The 25000-nt window shown below is 39.5% G+C and overlaps 3 protein-coding genes across 8 annotated transcripts in view; 1 reads left to right on the top strand and 2 right to left on the bottom strand.

Moving 5' to 3' along the window:
* Nucleotides 1–4988, bottom strand: part of LOC137976244 (microtubule-associated protein RP/EB family member 1-like) — a 6174-nt gene extending 1186 nt beyond the window's left edge. Inside the window, exons 1-6 of one of the 2 annotated variants that reach the window (XM_068823534.1) lie at nucleotides 4789–4988; nucleotides 4624–4662; nucleotides 4324–4430; nucleotides 2450–2657; nucleotides 1203–1414; nucleotides 489–641 (exon numbers count right to left, since the gene is read on the bottom strand). In XM_068823534.1, the coding sequence (XP_068679635.1) occupies nucleotides 489–641; nucleotides 1203–1414; nucleotides 2450–2657; nucleotides 4324–4430; nucleotides 4624–4662; nucleotides 4789–4909 (840 nt within the window). In that variant the 5' untranslated portion in view covers nucleotides 4910–4988. The remainder of the gene's footprint in view (nucleotides 1–488; nucleotides 642–1202; nucleotides 1415–2449; nucleotides 2658–4323; nucleotides 4431–4623; nucleotides 4663–4788) is intronic. The other variant, XM_068823535.1, reaches the window with a different exon arrangement.
* Nucleotides 4989–7435: 2447 nt separating this feature from the next.
* LOC137974701 (metallophosphoesterase 1 homolog) lies at nucleotides 7436–14324 on the top strand. 4 transcript variants are annotated; one of them, XM_068821641.1, is made up of 10 exons: nucleotides 7437–7537; nucleotides 8138–8252; nucleotides 9105–9307; nucleotides 9585–9708; nucleotides 9908–9963; nucleotides 10094–10273; nucleotides 10664–10834; nucleotides 11871–11921; nucleotides 13286–13397; nucleotides 14001–14324. In XM_068821641.1, exons 2-10 carry the CDS (start codon nucleotides 8216–8218, stop codon nucleotides 14189–14191), a joined length of 1125 nt encoding a protein of 374 aa, XP_068677742.1. In that variant the 5' UTR covers nucleotides 7437–7537; nucleotides 8138–8215; the 3' UTR covers nucleotides 14192–14324. The 4 variants fall into 4 exon arrangements, with proteins under 4 accessions (XP_068677741.1, XP_068677742.1, XP_068677745.1 ...); XM_068821642.1 differs by lacking the exon at nucleotides 7437–7537 and adding an exon at nucleotides 7788–7907; XM_068821640.1 differs by lacking the exon at nucleotides 8138–8252 and having other exon boundaries at nucleotides 7436–7907.
* Nucleotides 14325–14558: 234 nt separating this feature from the next.
* Nucleotides 14559–25000, bottom strand: part of LOC137974700 (S-adenosyl-L-methionine-dependent tRNA 4-demethylwyosine synthase TYW1-like) — a 19360-nt gene continuing 8918 nt past the window's right edge. The window contains exons 8-21 of one of the 2 annotated variants that reach the window (XM_068821638.1): nucleotides 23746–23865; nucleotides 22699–22744; nucleotides 22455–22523; nucleotides 22124–22176; nucleotides 21913–22031; nucleotides 20886–20995; nucleotides 20139–20210; nucleotides 19417–19522; nucleotides 18741–18876; nucleotides 18544–18654; nucleotides 18053–18121; nucleotides 17751–17849; nucleotides 15616–15672; nucleotides 14559–15375 (exon numbers count right to left, since the gene is read on the bottom strand). In XM_068821638.1, coding sequence (XP_068677739.1) covers nucleotides 15214–15375; nucleotides 15616–15672; nucleotides 17751–17849; nucleotides 18053–18121; nucleotides 18544–18654; nucleotides 18741–18876; nucleotides 19417–19522; nucleotides 20139–20210; nucleotides 20886–20995; nucleotides 21913–22031; nucleotides 22124–22176; nucleotides 22455–22523; nucleotides 22699–22744; nucleotides 23746–23865 — 1329 coding nt within the window. In that variant the 3' untranslated portion in view covers nucleotides 14559–15213. The remainder of the gene's footprint in view (nucleotides 15376–15615; nucleotides 15673–17750; nucleotides 17850–18052; nucleotides 18122–18543; nucleotides 18655–18740; nucleotides 18877–19416; nucleotides 19523–20138; nucleotides 20211–20885; nucleotides 20996–21912; nucleotides 22032–22123; nucleotides 22177–22454; nucleotides 22524–22698; nucleotides 22745–23745; nucleotides 23866–25000) is intronic. The other variant, XM_068821639.1, reaches the window with a different exon arrangement.

Here is a 25000-nt window from a genome sequence, read left to right as displayed (position 1 = left end):
ATTAGGTCTAAGAACTCAAAAGGTTGCGGTTACTGGGAGTTGTGTCTCACTGGTCATATGAGTTAGGGTTCGGGTTAGGGTTCTGTTTAGGGTGAGGGCTAAGAACCCGAGTTCGAGTCTTGAAATTTTTGGACTCTTTTTTTCCTCCATTTTTTCTTTTATAAATGCTTTTTTTTCCTTTTTTGTCTTAATTTTTGGTAATATTTTTCTTAGTTTGTTTCTTTTAATTTTCTTTGAAGTGAAGTGTGTAGTCGACCGTTATAAAATAATGGCATCGACCGTTTCAAATGGAATATTATAACCTGCAAAAACTATAATTTCACAAGGATACTAAATCCATCAAAAGCTGGAAATTGGGAAATAACTTGACAAATAGAAAAAGTACAAAGATCACTGAGAATCACTGGACTGTTGTTAATTATTTAAATTACGCTATCTTGAAACTAGTAGCGGCAGCAGTTACAATCCAATAATTACACTGTCCTCACCTCAGTAGCATACAGAATTTCCAGTATCTTCTGAACAGCAGGAATATCACTAGAACCCTCTTCCTGACAATGTACTTCTATATCTCTTAATTTTCCAAAATAAAAATCTCTCTCCTTCTCTAATCCTTCAACTGACAACTGCAATGCAGTCAACTGCAAACAAGGACAAAAATCATATTGTTATTATATAAGAGTATTTTAAAACCAAGATCAACATAATCATTGTAACCAATAGCAACCTGACTGATGAATTGATTGGCATTTATTTTGGGTTTGTTAAGTCACTCTAAGCATTGCAATTCCATGTGCACTACACGTACTTTGAATGCAAAATTACATGCACACAGAAAGTAAAACACATTAAATCAGAACTAAATACATGTGAGCATTTTTTCCTGCTAGGCAAAAGGAAAGAAAAACTACTTACACCTTTCCTCAAAGTATAATCCCTAAAGAACAAACATTTCCCTACAACCTAAGTACCTGTGTTGTGCACAACTGAAGATCCAGCCACAAGCACCAAGTCTCACTCTCAGGGGTCAATGGGTTAAGTAATAATTTTATTGTCACGCACAGCCATTGGTCTGGCACCGAAGGATAATATTCCCATTTTAAAAATCTTTCTGGTGCATTTGTAAATGGATTTTACCAATGGTTGGAAAAGTGTGTTCATTTTTAAATTTTGCAGTTGAGCTTTAATTTAAATCAACTGACCTGCTTATCCATTTCTTCAATTTGCTCATCCTTCTGTGCTAGTGCAACAGAAGCACCCGCAGTATTTCCACCGGTAGGGCGGGCCCCTTGCTGACCTGGTTTGCTTGCCCCAAGGGCACCACCTCCCCTTTGAACCCCACCAGCAGGTCTTGGTGGTCCACTACCTGGCCTTGTAGCACTTGCTAATTTGGACGGCCCTGTACTTTTTGCTGCTGAGGAGACCAAAAGGGAACAATAACAATACTATTCTTATAATATGGCTAATGCTTGTTGCCAATATAACGAGAGCTCTGATTGGCAAACCACAAGGGCATTGTTCTACCATGATGCAAACAGGCTGATTAACAATTCTGCAAATTAAAACAAAACTTACTGTCGCTTCAATGCCAAAAAGGAACCTATCTGAACTGATTGAAGACTGTTGATGCTTGAGAATTAGATATACATATTTTGATAGACATGTCAGTGCAGTTTTAAATGATGCATCAGCCAGTAAGAACTCATACCACCAGATGTAAAGAGATCACTTCCACTTTAATTATAAAGCCATATAATAGAAAACTTGATGTATAGATCTAGCCAAGCCTAAAAGCAGAGCTCCTGGGTTATTTAGTCATATAATAACTAAACCTGGCTTGAGCCACTGATCCAATCAAAACCCAGTATCCAGCAGTCAACTCAAAAAAAAAACAGCTGACCTTGATGAGCTCTAAACTTGAACCTGTGATAAGGTCATGTAATAGTGGTCAGAGGATACCTTGTTTTGACACGTGTCACAACACAGATGTCCAACATCGAAGATGTATGCTGTAAACTAGCTGGAGTATGACCCCTTCGATGAGCTCTAACCTTGAACCCATGATATGGTCATGTGATACTTGTCACATTGACATACATGACATACAGTTGTACAGTGACCAAAACCAAATTTTCTAGCACAGATGGATTACCATATTTTCTTACCCATGGTGCTCTGCAAGCCTGCTGGAGCTCTGCTATTAATTAATCTCCAATGTTCAGTCTTAACAGGAAGATCTCAAACCTTGGCCTTGCTGTATTGACCTTGCTATTGCTTGGCCAATTTTGGCAGAGGTCGGTTTTTTTTTTTTTTGACACTCTCGGTATGATGTATTGATTAGTTATATCTACAACTGAAACAAGTTAATCACTCTTCGTGCATTTTCTTTAAATGCTGAGCATTCAATTATTAGAAGAAGAAGAACCATACTGAAAATGCCAGCACTTACTCATTGCTGGCATAGGCCTGCTGATTTGTCCTGTTCCTTTCCTCGGCAAAGCATTTTGCGGAGTATCTGTTTTTCCATGACGTGCTCTGACAGGATCATATGTTGGATCAGGCCCCTGGTAGTTTGCATCAAAAAATCTTTTGAACCACTGGACAAACTCAAAATTGTCCTGAAATCTCCCTTTCACAAGTTTTTCAATTGGAATTATCTGCAAAAGAAAAGATAAATAACATAATTAATAATTAAATACTGATGATAGAGAAAATTATTATTAGCAACCATTCCCTGAAGTGGAAGTGGCTAGTGGTGGATATTTACCGAGCCACAAAGCACAAAAAGATGATTTTAATTTATTTATTTCTGCAAATATTACAACATTTTCGAGCGCAAATTCCGCGTAAATTGCTCAGAGGTGAATAGCAATGGGAATCTGGAGTTTGAGTAGACAATCAGGGTGCGCGTTCAACACTATCCACTGTCATTAAGTAAAGTACGATCGTCCGGGTGAGTGTAGTCCTGAGGACTGTTTGAGATGACATTGACTGACGTTTCGACAACCTTGACTCTGAAGATGACTTCCGCTCAGGTTGTCGAAATGTCAGTCAATGTCATCTCAAACAGTCCTTCTCAGGACTACACTCACCTGGACGATCGTACTTTACTTAATGATATGACTCCTGGGTTCAAACCATTTACAATTTTACTATCCACTGTTTTGATATCTACAGCATTTATTTAGTTTTTGACACCTTACAGTGTTAATCTGATCTTCTCTTAACATTCACATTGTTTATAGTGACTGATGAGTTTGATTGTGCCAAATGAAATATTCCTTTATTTAAATTTTTATTGCTCTCTGAGTACAGGAATTTTTTTATTATGTGGGATGCCTGTGGCAGACCCTGTTTAAAAATACAGGGAGAGGTTACATTTTTTCAAATGTTGGGGGTGTAGCACTTATATTTCAACAGATTTAATTATTGGATGCTAATGTGAAGTGCTAGTTTTGTAAACATATGAACCATGTGAGCATTAGCCCAGTACTAATGGAAATGGACCCACACAAGGACAGAGAAAAATTGACCAGGGTGGGAATTAAACCCAACCTTTGGGTTTCATCACCACTGCTCTACCGACTGAGCTACAGGGTCAGACGGGTGCAGGTCGCGGGAATTTAAGCTGTCAATGTCACGGCAACGAATATGTACAAGTACAAGGAAGGGTATTACGTTTTTTCAAACGTTGGCCATGTAGTACTTATATTTCAACAGACTTAACTATTAGAAGTTAATGTAAAGTGCTAGTTTTCTACCCATATGAAACACGTGAGCATTAACCCTACTAATGGAAATGGGCCCACACAAGGACAGAGAAAAATTCTGACCAGGGTGGGAATTGAACGCTGGGTCGTGGGTTCAATTCCAGAGTTTTTCTCTGTCCTTGTGTGGGCCCATTTCCATTAGTAGGGCTAATGCTGACATGGTTCATATGGGTAGAAAACTAGCACTTCACATTACCCTCTAATAGTTAAGCATGTTTAAAAATGGCTTGAGTGTTGTCACAGTCAGATGTGGAAATTAGTTCTTGGTTTGATATATATACAACATACATGAGGCATCTTTTTATTTACACACGAAAGGTGATCAGAAAAGCTCACATGGAAGTTGACAACATCCATATTTGAATCACTTGTGTGACAGCCATAATTTGGCAGGATTTGTAAAATGGAGAGGTACAGCAGAGTCTTTGTAAAGTAATCTAATATCCGAATAGGGCTAAACTTTAGTTGAATAATTTTCTTTTTTATTCAATCAATACAATATTTCCGTGTCGATTCATTAATCGAAAGCAAAATTGAATTTCTCTTCCCTCACCTTGTCTACACCGGCGGCTTTGAAAGACTTCTGTAATATCTTCCAGTTTGAAATGAACTCGTGTTCCTGATTCGACGCAAACTTGACTTTGGTCAAGTTAACACAGTCTTTTAAGCAATCGAAACAAAAAGAACTGCATATGAATAAAACGGAGCAAACTTTTCATTATACTTTACTAATACTTATTCAAGTTCAGATGCAAAGTCGATTACGATATTTCAACAATGATGTACAGTACGTGCATGGCGTAAAAACTAACTTCAGATTTTAATTATCTCATATTTTCCAGCACAAACTTACCCATAAATAACATATCCATAAACTGGCAATAAGCAGCGCCTATTGATCAAACACAGAAGGAGTTATGAACGATTTATCTATCTCAATACGGTCCAAAATCGAAGACCTACCCAATCAAAGAAAAGTCAATTCAGCAATTCGCGCAAGGAAGCGCCTTGTTCTAACCTGAACACAATTGCTCAATTTTAGTGTACTTGAGCTGCAAACTATCATTGATCCACTGGAGCATATCATGTCGACTAAGGTTGTCTGTCGTACAACTTGTGCTATGCACATTCACCGCCATTTTTTTTTAATATCAAAAAAGATGGAAGAACGGTCTAAGCAACTCCTTCGATTGATTCGGCGCGGCATGCACAGACCGATAAGTGCCCAGTTTCTTAGACTTAGACACTATGTGGTTGATATATGACGTACTCAACATTTTGGCCTGTAGGCTCAACTTGGCTGTGCAGGGCGAGCTTCGGGCGAGCGCAGATCGCGCAGATGTATTTCCGGTGGTCATTTTGTTTGCCACGGGTCACGGAATTTGTGTTCAGTTACTCCCAAAGGGAAGCCTGCCGTTTTCTTCGAGCTCCATTGTGAAGTCGATAGAAGGATGACTGTTAGGATAACGAATTATTCTTTTGTCTTTGTGTTAATTAGCCCAACTAGCCTCGTTTTACAGTCCAAATTCTTTCAATTTTACACGCGTTAACGAGGCTAGTAAGGGAGTTATCTACGGTAAGGAGGATGACAATATTACAATTATTTATTCTCAAATTTACATCGCCACCGTACGAATAAAAAACTCCCATTTTCAGTTGACATTCTCAACTATCGAGTTTTTTCACTTCTACTTTAACTGCGACTCACTACGGAAAATATTTCGAGTCCCTCCCAACTCATTTGAGCAACAAATGATCCACAAAATTACACATCCTTGACCTTGATCAAGCGAACAAGAACGGATCCGAATGGGGCAGGGCAGCCCTACACTTACGATCGCAAAATTTACATAGCTTGGTTCTTCAACGAACCTGGCGACGCGGAACGGATCAAACACTGTGATTGGTCCATCCGGAGGGCTTTATAAGAAGCAACCCAAACGAACACTTGGTCAAAAATCCGCTCTCACTATTAGAGCACGCAACTGACGAAGGAATCATCCCACAACGAATTCCGAAACCAATCTTGCAAAAATGGCCAATGACGATATTGTCGCTGAAATCCTTGCAGAACTGAGAGACAGCCAAGCTCCATCGCCACTCTCTTCAATCAAGTCTACAGAAAAGCGGACCCTCTCGGATTCAGACGAAGACATACCTTCCTCACAACCAGCCAAAAACAGAGAGCTTAATCAACTGAGGAACAGAATTGCTTCCCTAGAAACGAAATTTTCCGATTGCCCCAAACGTCGCTTACAGTAAGGACCAATCACTCAAAGACCTTTTGGTCAGAGCTAAGATTCCTCCTCAACCTTAAAAAGCTAGCACACCCTAGTTTTTAGCGACATACAAGCATTCTTTTACAGTCGCATTTTAGAAAGACAATGACGGCTCTCAGATAAAAAGATTTTTCAGCCTGGAGCTCTACTTCTTTCGCCTGAAAAAACAAAAGGGAGTTATCTACGGCCAACGTTCGCAAAAACGTAATCCTTCCTTGTACTTGTACATGTTCATTGCCGTGACGTTAACATCTTCAGTTCCCGTTCCCTTCAGTTCTGCTCCCGTCTGACCCTGTAGCTCAGTCGGTAGAGCAGCGGTGATCTAACCCGAAGGTCGTGGGTCCATTTCCCACCGTGGTCAGAGTTTTTCTCTGTCCTCGTGTGGGCCCATTTCCATCAGTAGGGCTAACGCTCACATGGTTCGTATGAGGTAGAAACTTAGAACTTCACATTACACTCTAATCAGTTAAGTCTAATTAACACAAAGACGAAAGAATATTTTTTTGGCGGCCATTTTTGCATTCCGGTCAATAGATGCAGCTCTATTGCCCCTAATAGTAATGGTAATGAATTTGTATAGCGCATTTCGACGATATGCTTCACCAGTAATCGATCTTTGGGGGAGTATATGCAGGCGCCGCTGACAGCCGCTATCAGTCCATCTCACAAATGAATGAATGAAACGAGGCCTAACGGGCCAAAACTCCGGGAACTTCATGCCCTACTCTTTACTCTCGGTGTCGTTGGATCAACTGGCTTGATCTGATCGGCGTAATTACTCTTTGCAAAACTAAACATTTTGGGCAAAATGTTTAATATACATGTGCTATAATAACAAAACAAGTGCATGCACAGGAGCCGTTCTCGGCTTCACAACGCTTGAGTACATTTATACGAACACTTTCACGTCCAATGTAAGCCGCGGCCAACATAAGCACAGCCCAAAACCCGTCGGCCAGGATAAGCCGCGGCTTGAGCTGTGGCTACGGGTGGAGTATTAAAGCCGTGAAATTCGATTTTGTGGTGTTCGTGTCTTACATGAGCCACGGCCAGTGTAAGCCGCGGCTTATTTTCTCTCGTATAAACGGCCCTATTGAGTGGCGCGCAACATATAATGCGACAAAGAGAGATGAGAAAGTACGCCTAGAATAAAAGAATTGTAGATTAGATCGTGAAGCGTTTTGACAACGAAGAGAAGAACCTGAACGAGTAAAAGACCGTATATGAAGTGTATGATTTTGTACAGCGGTGTATGAAATCCTCAGATACCGGTAGTTGGCTATGTCGCCTATGTCGCAAAACTCCATCATTAGTTTCCTTCATGCAATACTTCGTGACCTAAAATTAAAAGTGACGTCATAAGTAACTGTTGACTGTCATTGGCCGAGCTGGAGTAAACATGGCGGCCAGGCCGATATTTACATATTTAACTGTATCATGAAGACCTTCCACATGACTTAGGTTTGATGGAATAGCGCGCGCGATGAGGTACGAAATAGAAGTGATAAAGGAATACTGACAATAACCTTTTATGCCCTCTGTCGGTTCTGTTTTGTTCTATGTGTAATACGCCCCTTTTCATCTTGTGTTTTTTGTCAGTACGTCTTCAATTCGCCAATCGTTTGTGCAGCCATCGTATGTTTTGTAATTACAATGTAGCCTGGCTCCCTTACTCGTTTAGCTTCTTATTTCCTGAGGGCAGTGCCCTTTCAGTTTGTATTTAAGTTATCTGTAAAACGTGTTTATATTGTTGTTATTTAAACTGTCATATTTTGGATGTTACGAGAAAACATGACGAGAAAACACAGAATACAGGAAACAGAAGTCACACAGAAACACAGCAAAGAATGCCAAGATGGTGAATATTGTTCTCTTGAGTTTCGACATCACGAGTGTCAGTTTTTCGGAGGGTTTTATCGGCTCTGAGCTGTCGAATAAGATCATGGCGTGCGCTCTTCTTTGTGACACTCTTCGAATTAATAATAAGCAATTATTTTTTCTTCAAGATCACAGAAAAATTGTGAGCTGTTAAAAAACTCCATTTTTTATGATTATCTGACAAACCGCGTTGTTTTCAATTTTACGCAGAAAAGCCAGTATTGAGAACGATGCAGAATAAAATATGGTGTGTTTCAGAATGCAAAACAACAGACGAATGCGTGACCTATGGACTTGGCAGTGTCCCGCGCTGAATTTGATCCAGGTGAATCGAACCAGAAATTGATGAAGGGGTAGTTTCTAAAGAAACTGTGGTGCTGCGTCGGTGGGGAAGTAGTATACAAAAATTTGGTTTTATCAACGGAGTTGATAATGTAAATTGGCCACCGTACAGAGATTCTAAAAGCTGACGTTTCGAGCGTTAGCCCTTCGTCAGAGCGAAGGGCTAACGCTCGAAACGTCAGCTTTTAGAATCTCTGTACGGTGGCCAATTTACATTATCAACTCCGTTGATAAAACCGAACCAGAAATTGTTGAGGATACCAATGATGTATTGGAGACGCTTAGGGCGCGTTCGCTTGACCGTATTCCTGAATAGGAATACATGGAATAGAAGTTAGAAATCCTTCGTTTTTACGGAGATTCACATTAAATTTATCAAACACTTGCTAAAATGATATTTTAAACATATCTTTATTATCCTTGTTGCTTCAAAAGCGCCAGACATGCCGTTTTAAATCATCACTCCACGTATTATTCCAGAATAGGGTCAATCGAACGCGCCCTTAATTTGTTCAGACGATTGTATTCCTCTTTCGTCATTAAGTATAAAAACGAGCTGATCGGCATTAGACGCATAATCTGTCAGAGATGAACATATGATCATCGCAGCTATGTTGGTGGTGAAAACAAAAGATTTCTTATTGGCTCCTGATTTTTTTTTAGCCACCAGCAATTGTACATTACATCATTGTAATCTGTTGAAGACGCATTAGAACTATTCCCGTTCCTGGGGAATGTTGCAAATAACTTGAAGATACATTTCTGTTGAAACCCTTTTTTGATTTAATGAGCTTCTTGTAACATTTTATATCGTTTTTTTTTTCGTTTTCTTTAGATGTTATGAGCAAAAAGTGCTGGAGGCTTTTTCACATTTTTCACAGGGCCAACTTGAAGTTGTCTTTATTCCTGTGCATTGTTGCTATCGCCATAGGTGAAGTTGGTTGTTTCTTCTGGGCGTTTTTCACATGGCGGATTCCGCTTCCCAGCGAAGATATAGATTCCTTAAACCTTCTTCTCGTCGCTGACTCTCAGATCCAGGTGGGTTTTTGTTCACGCCATAGTTTTATGCTTGTAGGTCAGTTCTCTTATATACTGGAGTAAATTAACGAAAATCCATGACGTAATTTTAAAAGCTTTCTACTGCGTTACCTGTCTTTGGTTGGAAAAGGATGTAGCTGCTTGCTAACGGGCTGGGAAAAGCACCCAACAAAAAAATTTCGATGGATTTGAAATATGTTGATAAACAAAAGCATTGTTCTTAAAAACGGTAATCCGTTGCAAGTAATTTATTTTTAGTTTTGCATTGTTTATACAGGGTTTCTGGAATGAACCTCCAGGGATCACAGGGTACATAAGTCGGCTGGATGCTGACTGGTATCTATGGAAAGTCTTCAGGTTGTTGATGACAGCATTCAGTCCTGATGCAGTCATACATCTCGGTAAGGTCATATTGTTAGAATACCTCCTTATCAAAAAGAATTAAAAAAAAAAAAACAGTTTTAAGGCTATCTCAAACGACAGGGTAATTGTTGTTATAGCGCTGTCGTGGCTACGGTGTTTCTGGAATTGCTTCTTCCTTTGTATTCAGAACGGTACCTGTCCATCCGTTAATGTAACAAAAACAGTATGTTTGTTTAGGTGATCTCTTTGATGAAGGAAACATCGCCACTGACGAGGAATTTCTGCTGTACAAAGTTTGTTGTTCAATATTTTAGATTTCTCGCAAGCATTTATTATCTTATTCTTTATAATATATGTTAAACTTTGACTTTGCAACATTGGATCGTAGGAGTCACGTTGTATATGTTAATTTTCTTTTCATAGGCCAGGCATGATAGAATCTTTACTGTTCCTGAAGGAGTGTCCAAAATCCAAGTTGCGGGCGACAATGATGTGGGTGGTGAAGGGGTCGACAGAATGACACAAAAACTTATCTCGAGATTCTCACACTTCTTTGGCTTCGTGAACGAGGTCATTGAACTCAAGTCGTTTCAGATTGTTAAGGTTGGTCTTTATACGCTTATGTCCTCGGCAAACAGGACTTGTACTCGTGCCGACACAACTTCTTTTGTTTCTTGTGCGGTTGGCTAAAAATTGACGAAGATTTTAAAGATTACTACAACTTCAACCTGTACAAAATTTCCAAAGTACCCAAACTAAAAGAGTTTAAACAGCTTTAAACTCAGCAAAGACAATAACAAAGTCTTAAAAGCGAGATGTGACAGTGTACATCTCCTCCTATACTTTTAATCCCTTCCAAAAAAGATTTAAATTTGAGTCATTCCCTGCTTGCAGTGACGGATAGCACGCAGCGATTTGCAAAAGACGATTTCAAGCGAAACAAGTCTGTGATTTTTGCGGTTTCTTATATGTTTCGCTTACAAAATTCCACAGGTAAACTCATTAATTTTACAAAGGTCAAAGCCACGCCTGGAGGAATGGACAGTTTATAACGAGACTCTAGCTTTCATTAAAGAGTTACCGTTAAGGCTCGACAAGGATAAGTCAACCATCTTGATAGAGCACAGTGCACTGAATATGATCAACAAGGAAATAGTAAGTAAGGTAAGAGCAACGTGCACTGACATAAGTACAGTATATGTTTTGGTTGTGTGATGAAAGTAAAGGTAAAGTAACTTTATTTAACGTCGGTAGTTCCTTCAGCTACGAGGCTGGTATCAATGGAAGCCGACGGTGCGCCCTTTACCCCCCTCCCTCTGTCAGTGCTCCATTTTACGGGTATTTAAAGCTATAGCTACACGGATCAGAGAAGAGTCGAAACAGACGTTGAAGTCACCGAGGATCGAACCAGGGACCTCTCGCTCGGAAAGCCGCGCAATAGAGGTTTTGCATGGCAGGAACAATAGATTCTTTTTTCTATGGGAACAAATGTTCTTTCTAATGAAAGGAAAGGAAAGGAACTTTATTTAAGTGTCTAATCTTCTAGCGCCGTAGAGCACTAATCGGGGACACTGTAAATTGAAGTTAACAAGTTAACGCAAATCAAATCAAATTTTGGTTTTTGAGGAGAGGGAAAAACCGGAGTACCCGGAGAAAAACCTCTCGGTGCAGAGTAGAGAACCAACAAACTCAACCCACATATGCCGCCGAGTCTGGGAATCGAGCCCGGGCCGAGGCGAGTGCGAGTGCGAGTGCTCTCACCACTGCGCCATCCCTGCACCCCAAAACATTTTCATTTTTCCTGCCATGCAAAGTGGCTGCCGTGCAAAAGCCCCATAGCCAACTGAGTCACGACTGCTCCTCAAGCAGTTACATTCCCGGGTAAATAAACTACTTAAAGCGAGTATGGATTCTCTCCCTTTGTCCCCCATAAAATGACCCTTATTTCCCTCCGTTTATCGTTCAAAATGTTCCTTTTGCCAGTCTTTCTCTTTCTTCGTCGATATGCGCATGCGCAGAAAATGATGTTATCAGTCACGTTGTTACTCGTGGTATCTCAAGAAGGAGTAAATTTGGTTTAATTATTTAAAGTCACGAAGGAATGAAATGTGCCTGTTTCTTAGACTTGTATACTGGATGAAACTCGTTTTTCTTCTCTGTGCTTACGGCTTTATGTTAATTTTCTTAATTTGTTATGCAGTTAATTGATGTTGTCCAACCAAGATATGCATTTTCAGGACACAGTCACAAGGTTCGTTTCACCGTCTAAAACCTAAATGCGACGACCTGTGTTTTGCTCCAAGGTTTCTGTTATTATCTCCGTGGTATTCTCGGTCCCAAGTTCAGTACACCTAGCACAGGCGCCCCAAGCTCAGTGTAAGGGAAAGCCAACAAAAATATAAGGATTTAAATGGGGATCCCGATAAAGCACCTGAAAAGATAATTTTACGAAAAAATTATCAATTAAAAAGCTTAGCCTTATTGCCATTGTGGGTCGCTTCCTTCCTGTGTGTTTTTTTCCAGATATGACGCGAATTGAGCCATTATCAGTTTCTAGGTTGACAACGGTTATAATAAAATACCAAGGCTGAACACTGAATCCTCAGGAACCCACCAAATGGAGTCAAATATTCCTGAATAAAATGTTCCCCACGGTTACAATTCCACCGTAGAATTCAAGGGCAAAGGTTTTTCTTTCATTTCAATTCGCTAACCGCGCAATCGGAGCCCTGCCAGCGACGTCAGCTGTTAGTGGCCCAAACGAACCCAGTAACGGTTGGTAACGTGTAATAATGGTAATTGGTGACGTGAAATAACGTCTGTTGATGTGCAATAGCGGCTGGTGCTGTGTAGTAATGGCTAGTAACGTGGAACAACGGTTTATAGTAATGTGCAGTATCGCCTGGTTATGATGGGTAATAATGGCTATTGTTGTGTAGGGACAGCTAGTGACGAGTGGTGCTGGTTAGTAACGTGGAAAAACGTCCAGTGACGACAAGTAATGGCTAGTGCCCTAAAGTGACGGCTAGTGACGAGGAATAATGTCCATTTAAGTAGAATAACGGCTAGTGATCTGTAGTAACTTCTACTGACCTGTAGTGATGGTTAGTGGTGTATAGTAACGTCTAGTGACGAGTTGTCATGCTCAAAGTTATGTATTGACGGCAAATGTCGAGTAGCAACGGCTAGTAACGTGGAATAGGTAGGGATGTGCAGCAAGGTCTCGTGACGAGTATTAACGTCGAATAACACGTCTAGTCATGTATAGTAACGTATTTTAATGAGTAGTAATGGCTAGTAGCGTGGAATAACGGCTAGTGCTGTGTGGTGACAGCTAAGAACGTCTAGTAACGTGGAATAACGGCTAGCACTGTGTAGTCATGTTAAGTATCGTCAGGTAATGTAGGGTGACTAGTATCGATGGGTAGTGTTGGCAAGTGATATTTAGTGATGTACCGTGTAAAGAATTTAAGGTGGATTTCTACTTTAGTGTACTTGAACACGTCTTTATTACAAAAACGGCCGTTCGCGGCCGCAGACACCTTGGAAAGGTTATTTATTCTTTTTCTGATACCCTCTTCTGCCCTGCTTCTCATAAATTGTACTTTTTTCCAGTCTGCTTCATTTCAACATCCGATGGGATCGGTGACCGTAACAGAGTATGTTGTACCAACGTGCAGTTATCGCATGGGGACCAACAAGATGGGTGCAGCCATAGCAGTCTTAGGTAAAACTAAAGCAAACAACTAAAAGGAAACCGAGGCTAACGTCCAAGGAGACACGAGAGGTCATCTTGGTTTTTAGCACACCATAGTTCACGACATCATCAAGTAAACATGGAATATAGTTCTTGCCCCAGTTGTTCGAAAGGTGGATAACACTATCCATTGGATAGTGATTTATCCGGTGGATAGCGCTGTCCATCGTTTGAACAACTGGGGCCAGACTTTAAACCCTTGAAATGTTTTAAACCTGCACTCATGTATCTCTGTGGTTAAGTTAGTCAACGAGGCCCACAAGCTAGCTGAAGCTAGAGTCATAACCAGTAAAATCCAATGGAATGGTTACCGTCAATCTCTGTCATCTTTTGTACCATTTTTGATCACGAAACTTAACGTACCGCCGAAAACTTTAAGGCCATCCTGCATTGGTCACTTATCATTTCTAAGAGGTCAGTCGTAGATGCTATGTATAGTAACTGAAATTCGGTGAACTAGCTCGTACAATGTTTCATTCCAGTCAAAACAAGACCAAAGCAGTCCCGTTTCTTTTTCTAAAACCACAAAAGTCTTTAGTGCTGCCACTGATACTCATTGCTTTTCTTTTGCAGGCGTAAATGGCTCCATTGACTATTCGATACTTTCTCTGCCCACAAGATACACATATTTCAATATTTATTTATATGTTTTAGTATATTGCATGGTACTGAGGCTGCCTTTTTTGATAAGAATCATTGCCAAAATTTACTACAAGCTCACTGCAAGAAAATACGGTATTTATAAAATTGCGACTTTCCTCTAAATTGGGAAATGATTTCTCTTGCGTTCCCTAGGAGAAAAAATACTGTACTTCTAAGGGCCGATTTACACGATACGATTTTGTCGCATGCGACAAGCTCACGACAGGCCTACGACATGACTTACGATTGTCGCAGCGTTTTAAAACTTGTTTTAAAATGCTACGACATTTTTTCTGACGTACACAACAATCGTAAATCATGTCGTGGGCCTGTCGTAAGCCGTTGTCTCATGCGACAAAATCGTACCGTGTAAATCGGCCCTAATGTTCTATTAAGTCTGAAGCCATCATTATAAGCCATTTTGGAATAATGAAAAACAAACTCTTTAAAAAAACTGTGCTGTGTGTGTTTTTGAAACGAAACATATCCCAACAAGAACAAAATGTTAGCTTTGATTATGCAATAAATTATATTCGAAGATAGCGGTAAACACTTCAGTACATTTGAAAATATCATTTGTTGAAAAAACGTGGACGAAGTGGAATAATTTGTTCCGAAGTCGTTGAGTACAAAAACCATTGTTTGATTTGAGTTAAGTTCATTAGTATCCCCTATGAGTGCTCTAGTGCTAAATCCATTGACACTTAAATAAAGTTAATAATAATAATAATAATAATAATAATAATAATAATAATAATAATAATAATAATAATAATAATAATATTATTATTATTATTATTAGTTATCCAGCCGCTCCAGGGAAAGAGCGGGGTAGAAGATCACATTCCTTCCGAGGTGCAGCTTTTCGTTTGTTCCATGACATACGGAATTTTTCCAGAAGTACATATCAACACAGGACATGGACTTGTGTTGAAAACACGATGGAAATTATAGTCTCTTAGACCTTGTCGTGTCAGCTAAAGTCCCGAGGACAGTTCATTCTGATGCAGAATCCCGAAATGTCTCCTTTGACTCCGGTATCTGACCGCAAATTGCGATCAACATCCTTAAGGTTGTGACGACCGATGAAAAGGAAGCAGACAGATAAAGGCCCAGCCCATCGCAAGTGCGCATGCCACATATTCTAACATCCGCTGATATCCTTTCTCTTCTTACGATGCCAGCGAGTTTCCAGCGGATCAAATCCTCTTTGCGCATGCCCCATAACAGCCCAATCAGGTGTCTTGGCCATGTAGTCGAGGGCGGTGAAGCTTTCCTTCCCGTTGCTTTCCTCGTATCTCCGCATCTTGCAAAAGAAAACGAAAATAAGCAAGACGACGACACGAATCTCTAAACAAGGATAAAGCAAGTTAGTCTTGCATAATTTAACGACATTGCCCTTTTCTGTTACCTTTAGCAAAGCAAGCAAAGAAAATAAGTATTGTGAAAAACGACACGAGAAATCTTTAGTGCTTTTCTTCAAATAGTAAAAACCGAGTTTCTAATAAACAAAAACGTTCCCAGATCCAAGGCTATAGGCACTTACCAACTGATGGAATGAAGGATAGTCAATCCAAGTGTACCATCTATCATCCTTCTTGAACTGCAAAACAAGCAAGATTAAGTACCCCTAACCAAACTGTAAATAAATACAAATTGCAAAAATATTCTGGCGTTTTCACTTCCAGTTTCACTGCGCCGTAGAATTTAACGAAACTAGAAATCGTTTGTTCTACGGCAGATCTGATGTGAGGTATAGCCTTTTAGTAAAATCCAACTAGTGGTCTATTATCAATGCTGCGTTCTGATTGGTTGAGCTACTAGTAGGCTATTTGTTATAGCCCGCTAGTAGCGAAAAGCGCCGGCTTTGAAAACCAAAACAACAATAAAAGTTTAGGTTTAACTAGCGAAAGATGTTTTGTCTCGATATTTTTTTGACCAACTAGTTGGATTTTACTAAAACAATTATTCCTCTCGCCCTCATGGCCTCTGAGTCAATAGCCCATTCGGCCTTCGGCCTCCTGGGCTATTGACTCAGAGCCCATTCGGGCTCGAGGAATAATTGTTAAATAGTCCTGAGATCACGTTACAAACTGCGACCCTAGTCAAAGCCCTCTGACGTCATCAGAGGGCTAGACCCACGCCTCTCACCACCTCGGCCGTAGGACAAAAAGTTAACGTAAATATGGCGCTGAAATTTGACCTTTGCGGAATAACGAAAATTGAAATAATGGGAATTTTAAGTTAATTGATGCTACAGAAGCTAGTGGAAGTGTGGAAAACGACGTCGGCTACGGCAACGAAACGTCACTTCAAAATACGACTTTGCACTCACTTGAGTATTTCAGGATTTTTTCGTCTGGTTTAAGTTGTACAATAAGGACGAAGTATCCTATAAGTGGATCGGTTCGGGCGGATTACAGGTGACGATACAGATTAAATGAAAGACACGCTGTTGTATGCTCAAGGTTTGTATTTGGTTTTCCACCAGTTGGTGCACGTATTTGTCGTTTTTCAACCAATAATGTTGTTTTGTGGCGTTGGCATATCCAAGGAGTTCTATGGTTATTAGGGACTTTAAGATCTACGAGAACGCCACAACACAAGAATATCATTGGATAAAACTGAGAGGAAAAATAATTGTGCGGCAGGCAATTTAGCACATATTATTGCTGTGCTTCGAACAACAACAACAACAACAACAACAACGTGAAATCACCAAATTCGGGGTGAGGTGGGTGGGCAAATTCGAGGTTTTAATTACAACGTGAACGTAGAAAGACAAATGGTCTTGATATTAGCAGACGAGTAAAGAATTTTAAGAAAATCGACGAAACCTTTGAGTTTATGAAACATGTTTCGACAGAAACTTCTGCCCTTCTCAGTTAGAATACAAAGCGATGGAAGCTGAGTTAATAGTAAATAGAAACACAAACCTTTCTTTCTGTTTTTACTCGGAAACCGCTAGTACCAATTTATTTTTAGGCCAATTCGCCCACATTGTACGACTCGACTAATCGAGAAAAAGTTACGACAACGCAAAGTTAAATTTTGAGATGACGTTTTCGTCGACTTCGTCGTCGTAGATCTTTGAGTCCCTATTGCGCATGCCTTTAAATATCGCGCTATACTCTCGGCCAATCAACAGGATCGCCGCTCTTTCCCGCGCTTAGCGCCGGCTGCCAGGATTTGCTTCGCCTTATGATTGGTTCATTTGATCGCCTGTTTGTTTGTTTGAAAAAAAAAAACTGAAAATACATCCTTGGTCTCAGTTCTAGCCCCAAAAATTCAACAGAATTATATATATCTAATTTGTGCAAATGACCTGTCTTCTTATGCAAAATCAAGCCCAAAGAAAGGCAGACTCTGCAACTCACCACCAAGAACGTAAGCTAAGGAAAAAACAAAGAAAAGTCTACGAATCCTCATCGTATGCCAATTACGATTTGTTTCATTTATCCGATGGTTTCGTGCTTTTATACACCATATTCCAAAATGGCCGCCTTTTATTTATTCTTTTGTTTTTATTCAAATTAGCCCTTGATGCCTTAAAATTCAAAAGAATCTTTTATCTTGAACGAGGCAACAAGGGCCAATTTGTATGCGCATAAACCAGCGGCCATTTTGGAATAAGGTGTATTATGTTGAATTCCAAAATAAACACACTAAATGTAATCTCACCTTCTTGTGAGCGACAAGAAGACAATTAGAGTGCTCGTGCTCACATGCGATCTCGTAATCCGGAAGTAAATCAGCAAGCTGTTTAACAAAGCCTATGACCTGTCCAAATAAAACAAATACCAATTAAATTTACCAAGAATCCACCCTCCTTCGAATACCACTCTTAATACTGGTCAGATTCAACAACATTTTTTGTGATGCGCTGTTCCTCAAAAGCCACGTCCAAGAAAAAAACGTTGCTCCAAGTCTACATTTTTATGTTACGTTGCAAAATCGTTTTGCTGTGATGTTTATCTAAATACCTCGTCATGCCAAGGAACATTCTCCATTGTCAAAGTCGACGCTTTTGACTCTCCACAATATGTGACCCCCTGTTAAACCAAAATGAATTGCAATTAAGCGTGAAATCATTAAGCTGTTCATGCAGTCTCACCAAACTCACACATTTATCAAGAGACGCGTATTGGCATCAACGTTTGTTTGGCTAAGTGCATATAGGTGCGATGCATTTGACCAAAATTTCCAGAATCAAATGGAAAAGTAACTTTTGGATATCTCATTTCCAAAAACTGTGGGCGAGGAGGAGTCGTTTTTTTTCTGACGTATCTAATTTACCATTTGCCATTTCATTTTGGGATCAAGAACTTTCGTTCCAAACAAGAATGGGATAAGACGAGTTTACCGAAAAAGTTCCATTCCATATTTGGAAATATCCAAAATTGCGAAGCTTAATTCTTGCCCAAGAGGATCGCAACCTGTCAGCTAGCTGTAATTGTCGGAAGAAATTTCTTACCTTCACTTCAATAAAGTCTGGCTTTCCAATGGACACCAAATCAGCATAGTTTTGTAGTTCTTCAGTGTTCCATGATTTTACCAAAGTTAAACGATACACTGTTCTCTGACCCTAGGGTTATTTTAAGGAAAAAACGTGTTAATGTTCCCACACCCTTAAAGATATAGGGAAAAATTGTGATATGAGGCCGCTCAAACCTTCTCTGATAAAGCCTTTAGACTATCCAAAAACCTTGGCCAGAAATCTCTGAATAGAGGTCTATCAATTTTCTTCAGGCTTTCCTTTGTGCTGGCGTCTACACTCACATACAACTGTGTGACTGGGATGAGATTTCTGAAACAATAAAGCGAGCATTGAAAAGAACATGATTTACATCTAAATACCAATTGAATTGTTCACATTCCCCAGAAATAGAGACGTGAAATTAGTGATATACCACAATCACTAACTGGATCTCATCTCAAAACTTATGTTTGGCCTGGCTAACAACTAGAAGTGTGACCAACTGGGGGTAATAACAGTTGTAGGGATGGCACTGTAGTGAAAGCACTTGCCTCCAACCAATGTGGACAGGTTTTATATACTGTACACCCTGGTTGGTGACATTATGGTTTAGAGTTAAGGTAAGCATTCAGCCTTTCCACCAGCAAGGACCGTATGGGAAAGTACATCGGTGGAAAAATGTGTCACTCACTAAATCGAGTGTATGGGAGGGAGGTTCTCGTTGCAGTTTTTCTCCTTAATGGATTTAAAAGTGAATGCACAATGAATTCAAAAGGAAAAACAGAGATAACAAAAACTACAAGCCATTCTAACTCGACGGTTTTCTTTATTTAGTGTCAAGTTTTGAGTAAAAAAATGCAGAAGAATTACCTAATGGCATCTGGAAACTGAGCATTTGTGACGAGAAATGACGAAATCTCATGTCCGTGGAGAATTCGAACCAACTCATTAATCCTTGGATACATAATGGGCTCACCTACAATGCAACAAATAATTTGTGACCATAACAGGAAAAGGTACTTTCGTTTAAGGGGAATAGGCGTTAACCTTGTGTCAGTTGGCTATTAGTAGACTTCCCTCAAAGATTAGAAACGTTAGGCAATCCGGCAGCTACATGTATCAACATCAAAGCGTTTGAAACGTTACCATACCAGTCAAAGACATCTGACCAAACCATCCGTAAAAAACCGGCAAACGTTTAAGATTCACACGAAATGGGAGTAAGCATCCATAACAGAACATTCAAAACAAACAAGTTATGTTTACTGTAAGTAGTGTATGGCTGTAAACCCATCCTGTGTATACTTTTTTTCTTACCTTTTTGAAAAAAGGTTTACATTGCAAGTAATGTAAGATCGTAAATTTGTCACGTTTTTGTAAGTGATATTTACTGTAGGTAATGTGAGACTGTAAGTAATGAACAAAAAGTAATAAAGAAATAAAGTACAAAAAAATCCACAGAATAACATGCGTCATTGTTGAGACATTATGCAAGACTTTATGCAATTACTGGTTCAGTTTAATTTCATTTAAATTTGCTTACATCAAATATGCCTACATTTAAGTCTGCACTTGGAGAAAGACCTGCTCACCTACAAGGGAGAGTGCACAATGTCTTATTTTCATTCCTTCCTCAAATCTCTCAGGTTTAACTCCAGGAACACCTAAAAATTAGGAAATTTTAATATTGTTGCTGAAACCTATTGAACTAATGTTTTTCTGCAAACAAACAAAATTACAGAGTTAATCAGAGAAACCGTATATATTTAAAATATTTGGATGATCTCAAAGCACATCATAGATATACTGAACACCAGTGGCTCAGTTAGTTGAGCATTGGGCTGCCATGCAGGAGGTTTGCGGGTTTGAATCCCAGCCGGAGCAACACTCAACCCCTTGAAATAACTGAGGAGAAAGTGCTGCCTATGTAATTTCATCTGCAAATGGTTACACTTTCAAGTCCTCTCGGATAAGGACTATAAACCATGGGCCCTGTCTCACAAATATCCTCCATGCTCATAAGTTCCCTGTGGGACGTTAAAGAACCCACACACAATTCAAGAAGAGTAGGGGATGGAGTCCCCCGTGTTGAGTCTGTCCTGTTGTCTCCAGCAAAAGTGGCCGGCTTGGCATGATGTCTCTAAAAAGGCTTATGGTGTATGAGGACACCTAAGCTGAAACGGTCATAAGTCGAAAAGGGACTTTGTTGAGTGCTGGAACGTGTAGATTACTAGGCTAAAACTGCCAGATGAGGCTGGCGAAGAAAAAAATCTATCTATAAAAATACTTTCTCTCTGCTAAGACAATAACTGTTGTTATTTGACAACATTCAGCACTACCTCTGAACTGCTTTATCATGTTCCGGTGATTTTCCATTGCACCATTGACAATAGTGTCTGGATCATCCATCTTCCATTTCCATTCGGTTCCAACCGGATTTGTGTGATGCCTTAAATGAGAAAACAGTCATGAAACAAGACATGTATCTTGGAGCAAGTACACTAAACTTCAACCGGTCTGTTGCACATTAAAATGACATGTCACTAAAACCAAGAAAAAAATAGATGCCAGGGGGAAGTGTCACTTCTTTTGACAAAATTTTAGATAACAAGTCTTTGAGCAAATCACTAGGTACCAAATAAAAAGGACTTGAAAACAATAACACAGTATTGAAAGGTTCAACTTTGAGGAAATATTGTCTTCATTGAGAAATGCCACCACAGTTTCTGTCAAAAACATGTGTGTAGAACTGAATAACATCACTAAAATAACACATTAAGGACCGTGCCTACTAATAGACCATTTTCGAGTTCATGCTGCCTCCTCTTCAAAGTGAGTCTAAGTGCGAAATATTTGTGATGGTAATTGGTTCTACTTTACATAAGAATGAAAACTAATTTTCATAACAAAAACTTTGCACTTAGACTCACTTTGAAGAGGAGGCAGACATGAACTCGGAAATGGCCTATTCAAAGGTATTTTTGCGCGGTTTACTTAACAAGTTTTATTGAAATCCCAAAAGAAAATTAGGGGTAACCACGCATTTTTCGAAGATAATTAGTTAACAATATTTGTAAAAAGCTTTTAAATACAAAGCAATGTATGGCGTTCTTTTCCAAATTAAAGCTTAATTATCTCTGAAAAATGCGTGGTTACCCCCAATTTTCTTGTTGTATACCAAGAACACTTGGTAAGTTCTACTTTCTTCGTATAGTTTTGAACCGTGCAAAAATATCCCTGTATTAATAAGCACTACCCATAGGAAATCTGTGTATCTCGAGATGCGCAGAACGTATGTGCAATAGCAATAGTAGGCAGCGTCCTTAAAACGTTTAAATAGCAATGAGCAACAAGTACTACACGTACCTCCAACAAAAGACACACTTATTGGCACAAGCTAAGCTGGGTGTGGTTTCCATACAGCGATGACTTTCGATTCCATAAAAGGTATGCTTGTAGCAACCCCCACGGCCTCGTAACATGGACTAGAGAACACAGATGCAAAAACCAGTCTAAGTTAACTTAAAATCCAGCTTAAACAGAATGTTGTCAACAGAACTGCATCTTGGAGAAATACCTTGGTCCATCTGCAAAGTTTAACCCCAGAGTGGGTACCAATCAAGCGATAGCCTGAGAAAATAAAAGTAATGCATTAAAAGGAATATCATTGGGAAGCTATACAAAGGACTTTCACAGACTATCAATAATTAAACTACGTGTAGTTCCTTTCTTACTGTAATTTACAGTTATTTAGTGTTTATTTCTAAGAAGGAGGCCTTCAGTCTTCCCATTCAAAATGACTAATAAATTGCTAAAACTACAATATTTTCCAAATGGCTGGACTTAACTTTGACGTCTTTGCATTTTTAATCCACAGAGGTATGTACTAAGATTATTATTCATAGTACCTTGCTTTGTTAAAGCTTTCTCCAGGGCTGGGGTTATCATCTCCTTTGGCTCTGCAGTTTTCTTTTTGGCTTAAGAGAAAAAGACGACACGTTGCACAAAAATTCATAATTTGCATTTTCTTGAAGTACATTATCATTTTCATACCAATGAAAATATGGCTTCGAATGCAATGACTGAATTCTAAAAGATGCAGAGTCACATTTTGTACAATTCCACAATGAAAAAAAAAAGTTATTCTTGTACCTATCATCCTTTTTGAACCATTGCCTTGTATAGCCCCTTTTTCTTCCTACAAACAGAAAACAGACAACAATATCTACAGGATTATTCAAAGACATATTGATGAACATTATGATGCCACTGCTTTGCTGACCATGTGGTCCGAGAAGTTGACACCAGATTCTCACATCATCAAGGTTTGATACTCGCAGACAGGTTGTTGATGACCATGTGCATTGATACCCATAATCAAAACGAAATTATCAGATATTACAAAAAGTTCCTCACTTTTCACGAATCCACCCATTTCTCAGTGGAGATTGAAAAGTGGAAAAGTACTATAAAAATATTCCATTTGAAGAAAAGCCTGCAAAGTCTGCAAATTCGGCCTTCGCTGTTTGTGACCCTCAGACATTTCTGGCCATTCAGCTCTGAGGCACCTCAAATTGTGGAACCGTTCTATAATGAATGAGGAACGCTTGAGTGCCCTAGGGTGCTGCTCATTCATTGTGGGACGGATTACATACCTGAACCTGAGGTCATTTATTAAATGGAACAAAACTGGTGCAAGTGACTAAAGCTAGATTTATCTTATCTGAGTTACCTAAGTGAGTATTTATATCACCCATTCTGTGCCATAATGAACTTGGAAATTTGCAATTGATTTATAAATATATTTGTGAAGGAAATCCATTTGGAGACATCACAGATAATTAATGTTTACTTTTGTTGACATATCTATGAAAGTAGCACTTCTGCACCTCTGCATTTCAAAATATTCTGCAAGAGCATTCCCACAGACCCTCGTAATGACTTGTGCGTCCGGCACTCACTTCATTGCCCCCCCACCTCCCCCCCCAACCCAATCAAAAATTTCCAGCTACAGCCTTGCTTAAATGATTTGATTAAATAGGATTCCTTAAGATGAATTGAAACAAACTGATTTCCAACCTAAGTGACAATGTTCTTTAGTGACCAATCAGGGTTACATGGGATCAGTATGGCTTATCACCAAGCAAAAAAAAAGGTTTAGATCATTATTTTTGGTTCAACCTTTGTTCAAAGTTTTACCTTCGCTTTTTTCATTGAATTCATCAAAGGACCTAATTCCTCCAAGTCTAACAAGTTGTCCTCCTTTCGTTGCTCATTGTCTTCCCCACATGACTCTTCACTAGAACTTTCATATAAAATCTTGAACAAAACATAAAGCAAGGATCATTTTGACCATCTACTGTAGGGAATATCTTTCTTCTTATACGGGGGTGCCTGTTAACAAGTATCAGCATTGTTGACAATAGGGAGCTTAAGCATCATAGACGGGATGACGGCTACAAGAAGGCTGTCTAAAAATATTATTTCCGGTTGTTGTATCAATCTCGCAATTATTCTGAGTTGCTCGGAATGGAAAGTGAGTGTCAATATTCCAGAAATAAAATTGGTGAGAACAGTATGGATATTTAAGGGGGAAATTGAAGATATATTAGCAGGTGCTCACATCCCCCACATGACAACAAATTTGATCATTTTACGTCGTTGTCGAGACGAGAACCGCAAAGAAATATATCAAAAAGTAAAATGCATGCAGGGCGTCCAGAGCTGTTGTTTTTGCTAATTAAACCTTTTGTTTTGTGGCGTTCTTGTAGCCGTCATCGTTGTCCTTGCTTAAGCTCCCTAATCATACAAGTGTAATAGATAATCATATTATGGTTGATATCGTATCAAGGACTATCAGCTGATGCAAGATGGAGAGTTGACCAATAGTGATGGTGATGATCATGGTGATGGTATCACGTTAACAGACACAACCATGCACTAATGTCCCTGTTCATGGGCAGAACACGATAATTGAAATATGCTTACATAAGAGGCAAAACACGAGAGAAAACAGAAATCAAAACATAAGATGGTGCTATCAAGGGGAACACTGCCTTGTGGCCGGCCAGTCGATATGACTTTGGATTGCATGACAAAAACCTCACTTATCTCCCCAGCAATACGAGCTGAATGCAAAACAGCACATGCTAGATCGGACAGGAGTATTGGTTAGCAAGGGATGACATAGGCCAATGAGCCAACAAGCTTGGGGGAAGTCGCTGTGCAGACTTACCCACCACAGATGCATGCAAGGCAATGCATCCCCCCAAGCAGGAAAGCAAGAACCATGTAAACGCTGAACTTCGAAAAAAGAGGGTTGTTGATAGTGGCCATCTTAAACACAATCGTACACAGAACGTCTTGTGGAGTTATAATAAACAGCTGATAACAGTCAGATGACCAGTGACCAAGTACTTTGATCCTTGGCCCTTGAGGCAATGGTAAGGGAGAC

The sequence above is a fragment of the Montipora foliosa genome, chromosome 11 (assembly GCF_036669935.1).
Source record: "Montipora foliosa isolate CH-2021 chromosome 11, ASM3666993v2, whole genome shotgun sequence".
NCBI classification, from domain to species: domain Eukaryota; kingdom Metazoa; phylum Cnidaria; class Anthozoa; order Scleractinia; family Acroporidae; genus Montipora; species Montipora foliosa.
The sequence above is the reverse complement of the archived record's forward strand: the minus strand, read 5'-3'. Positions and strand labels throughout refer to the sequence as shown.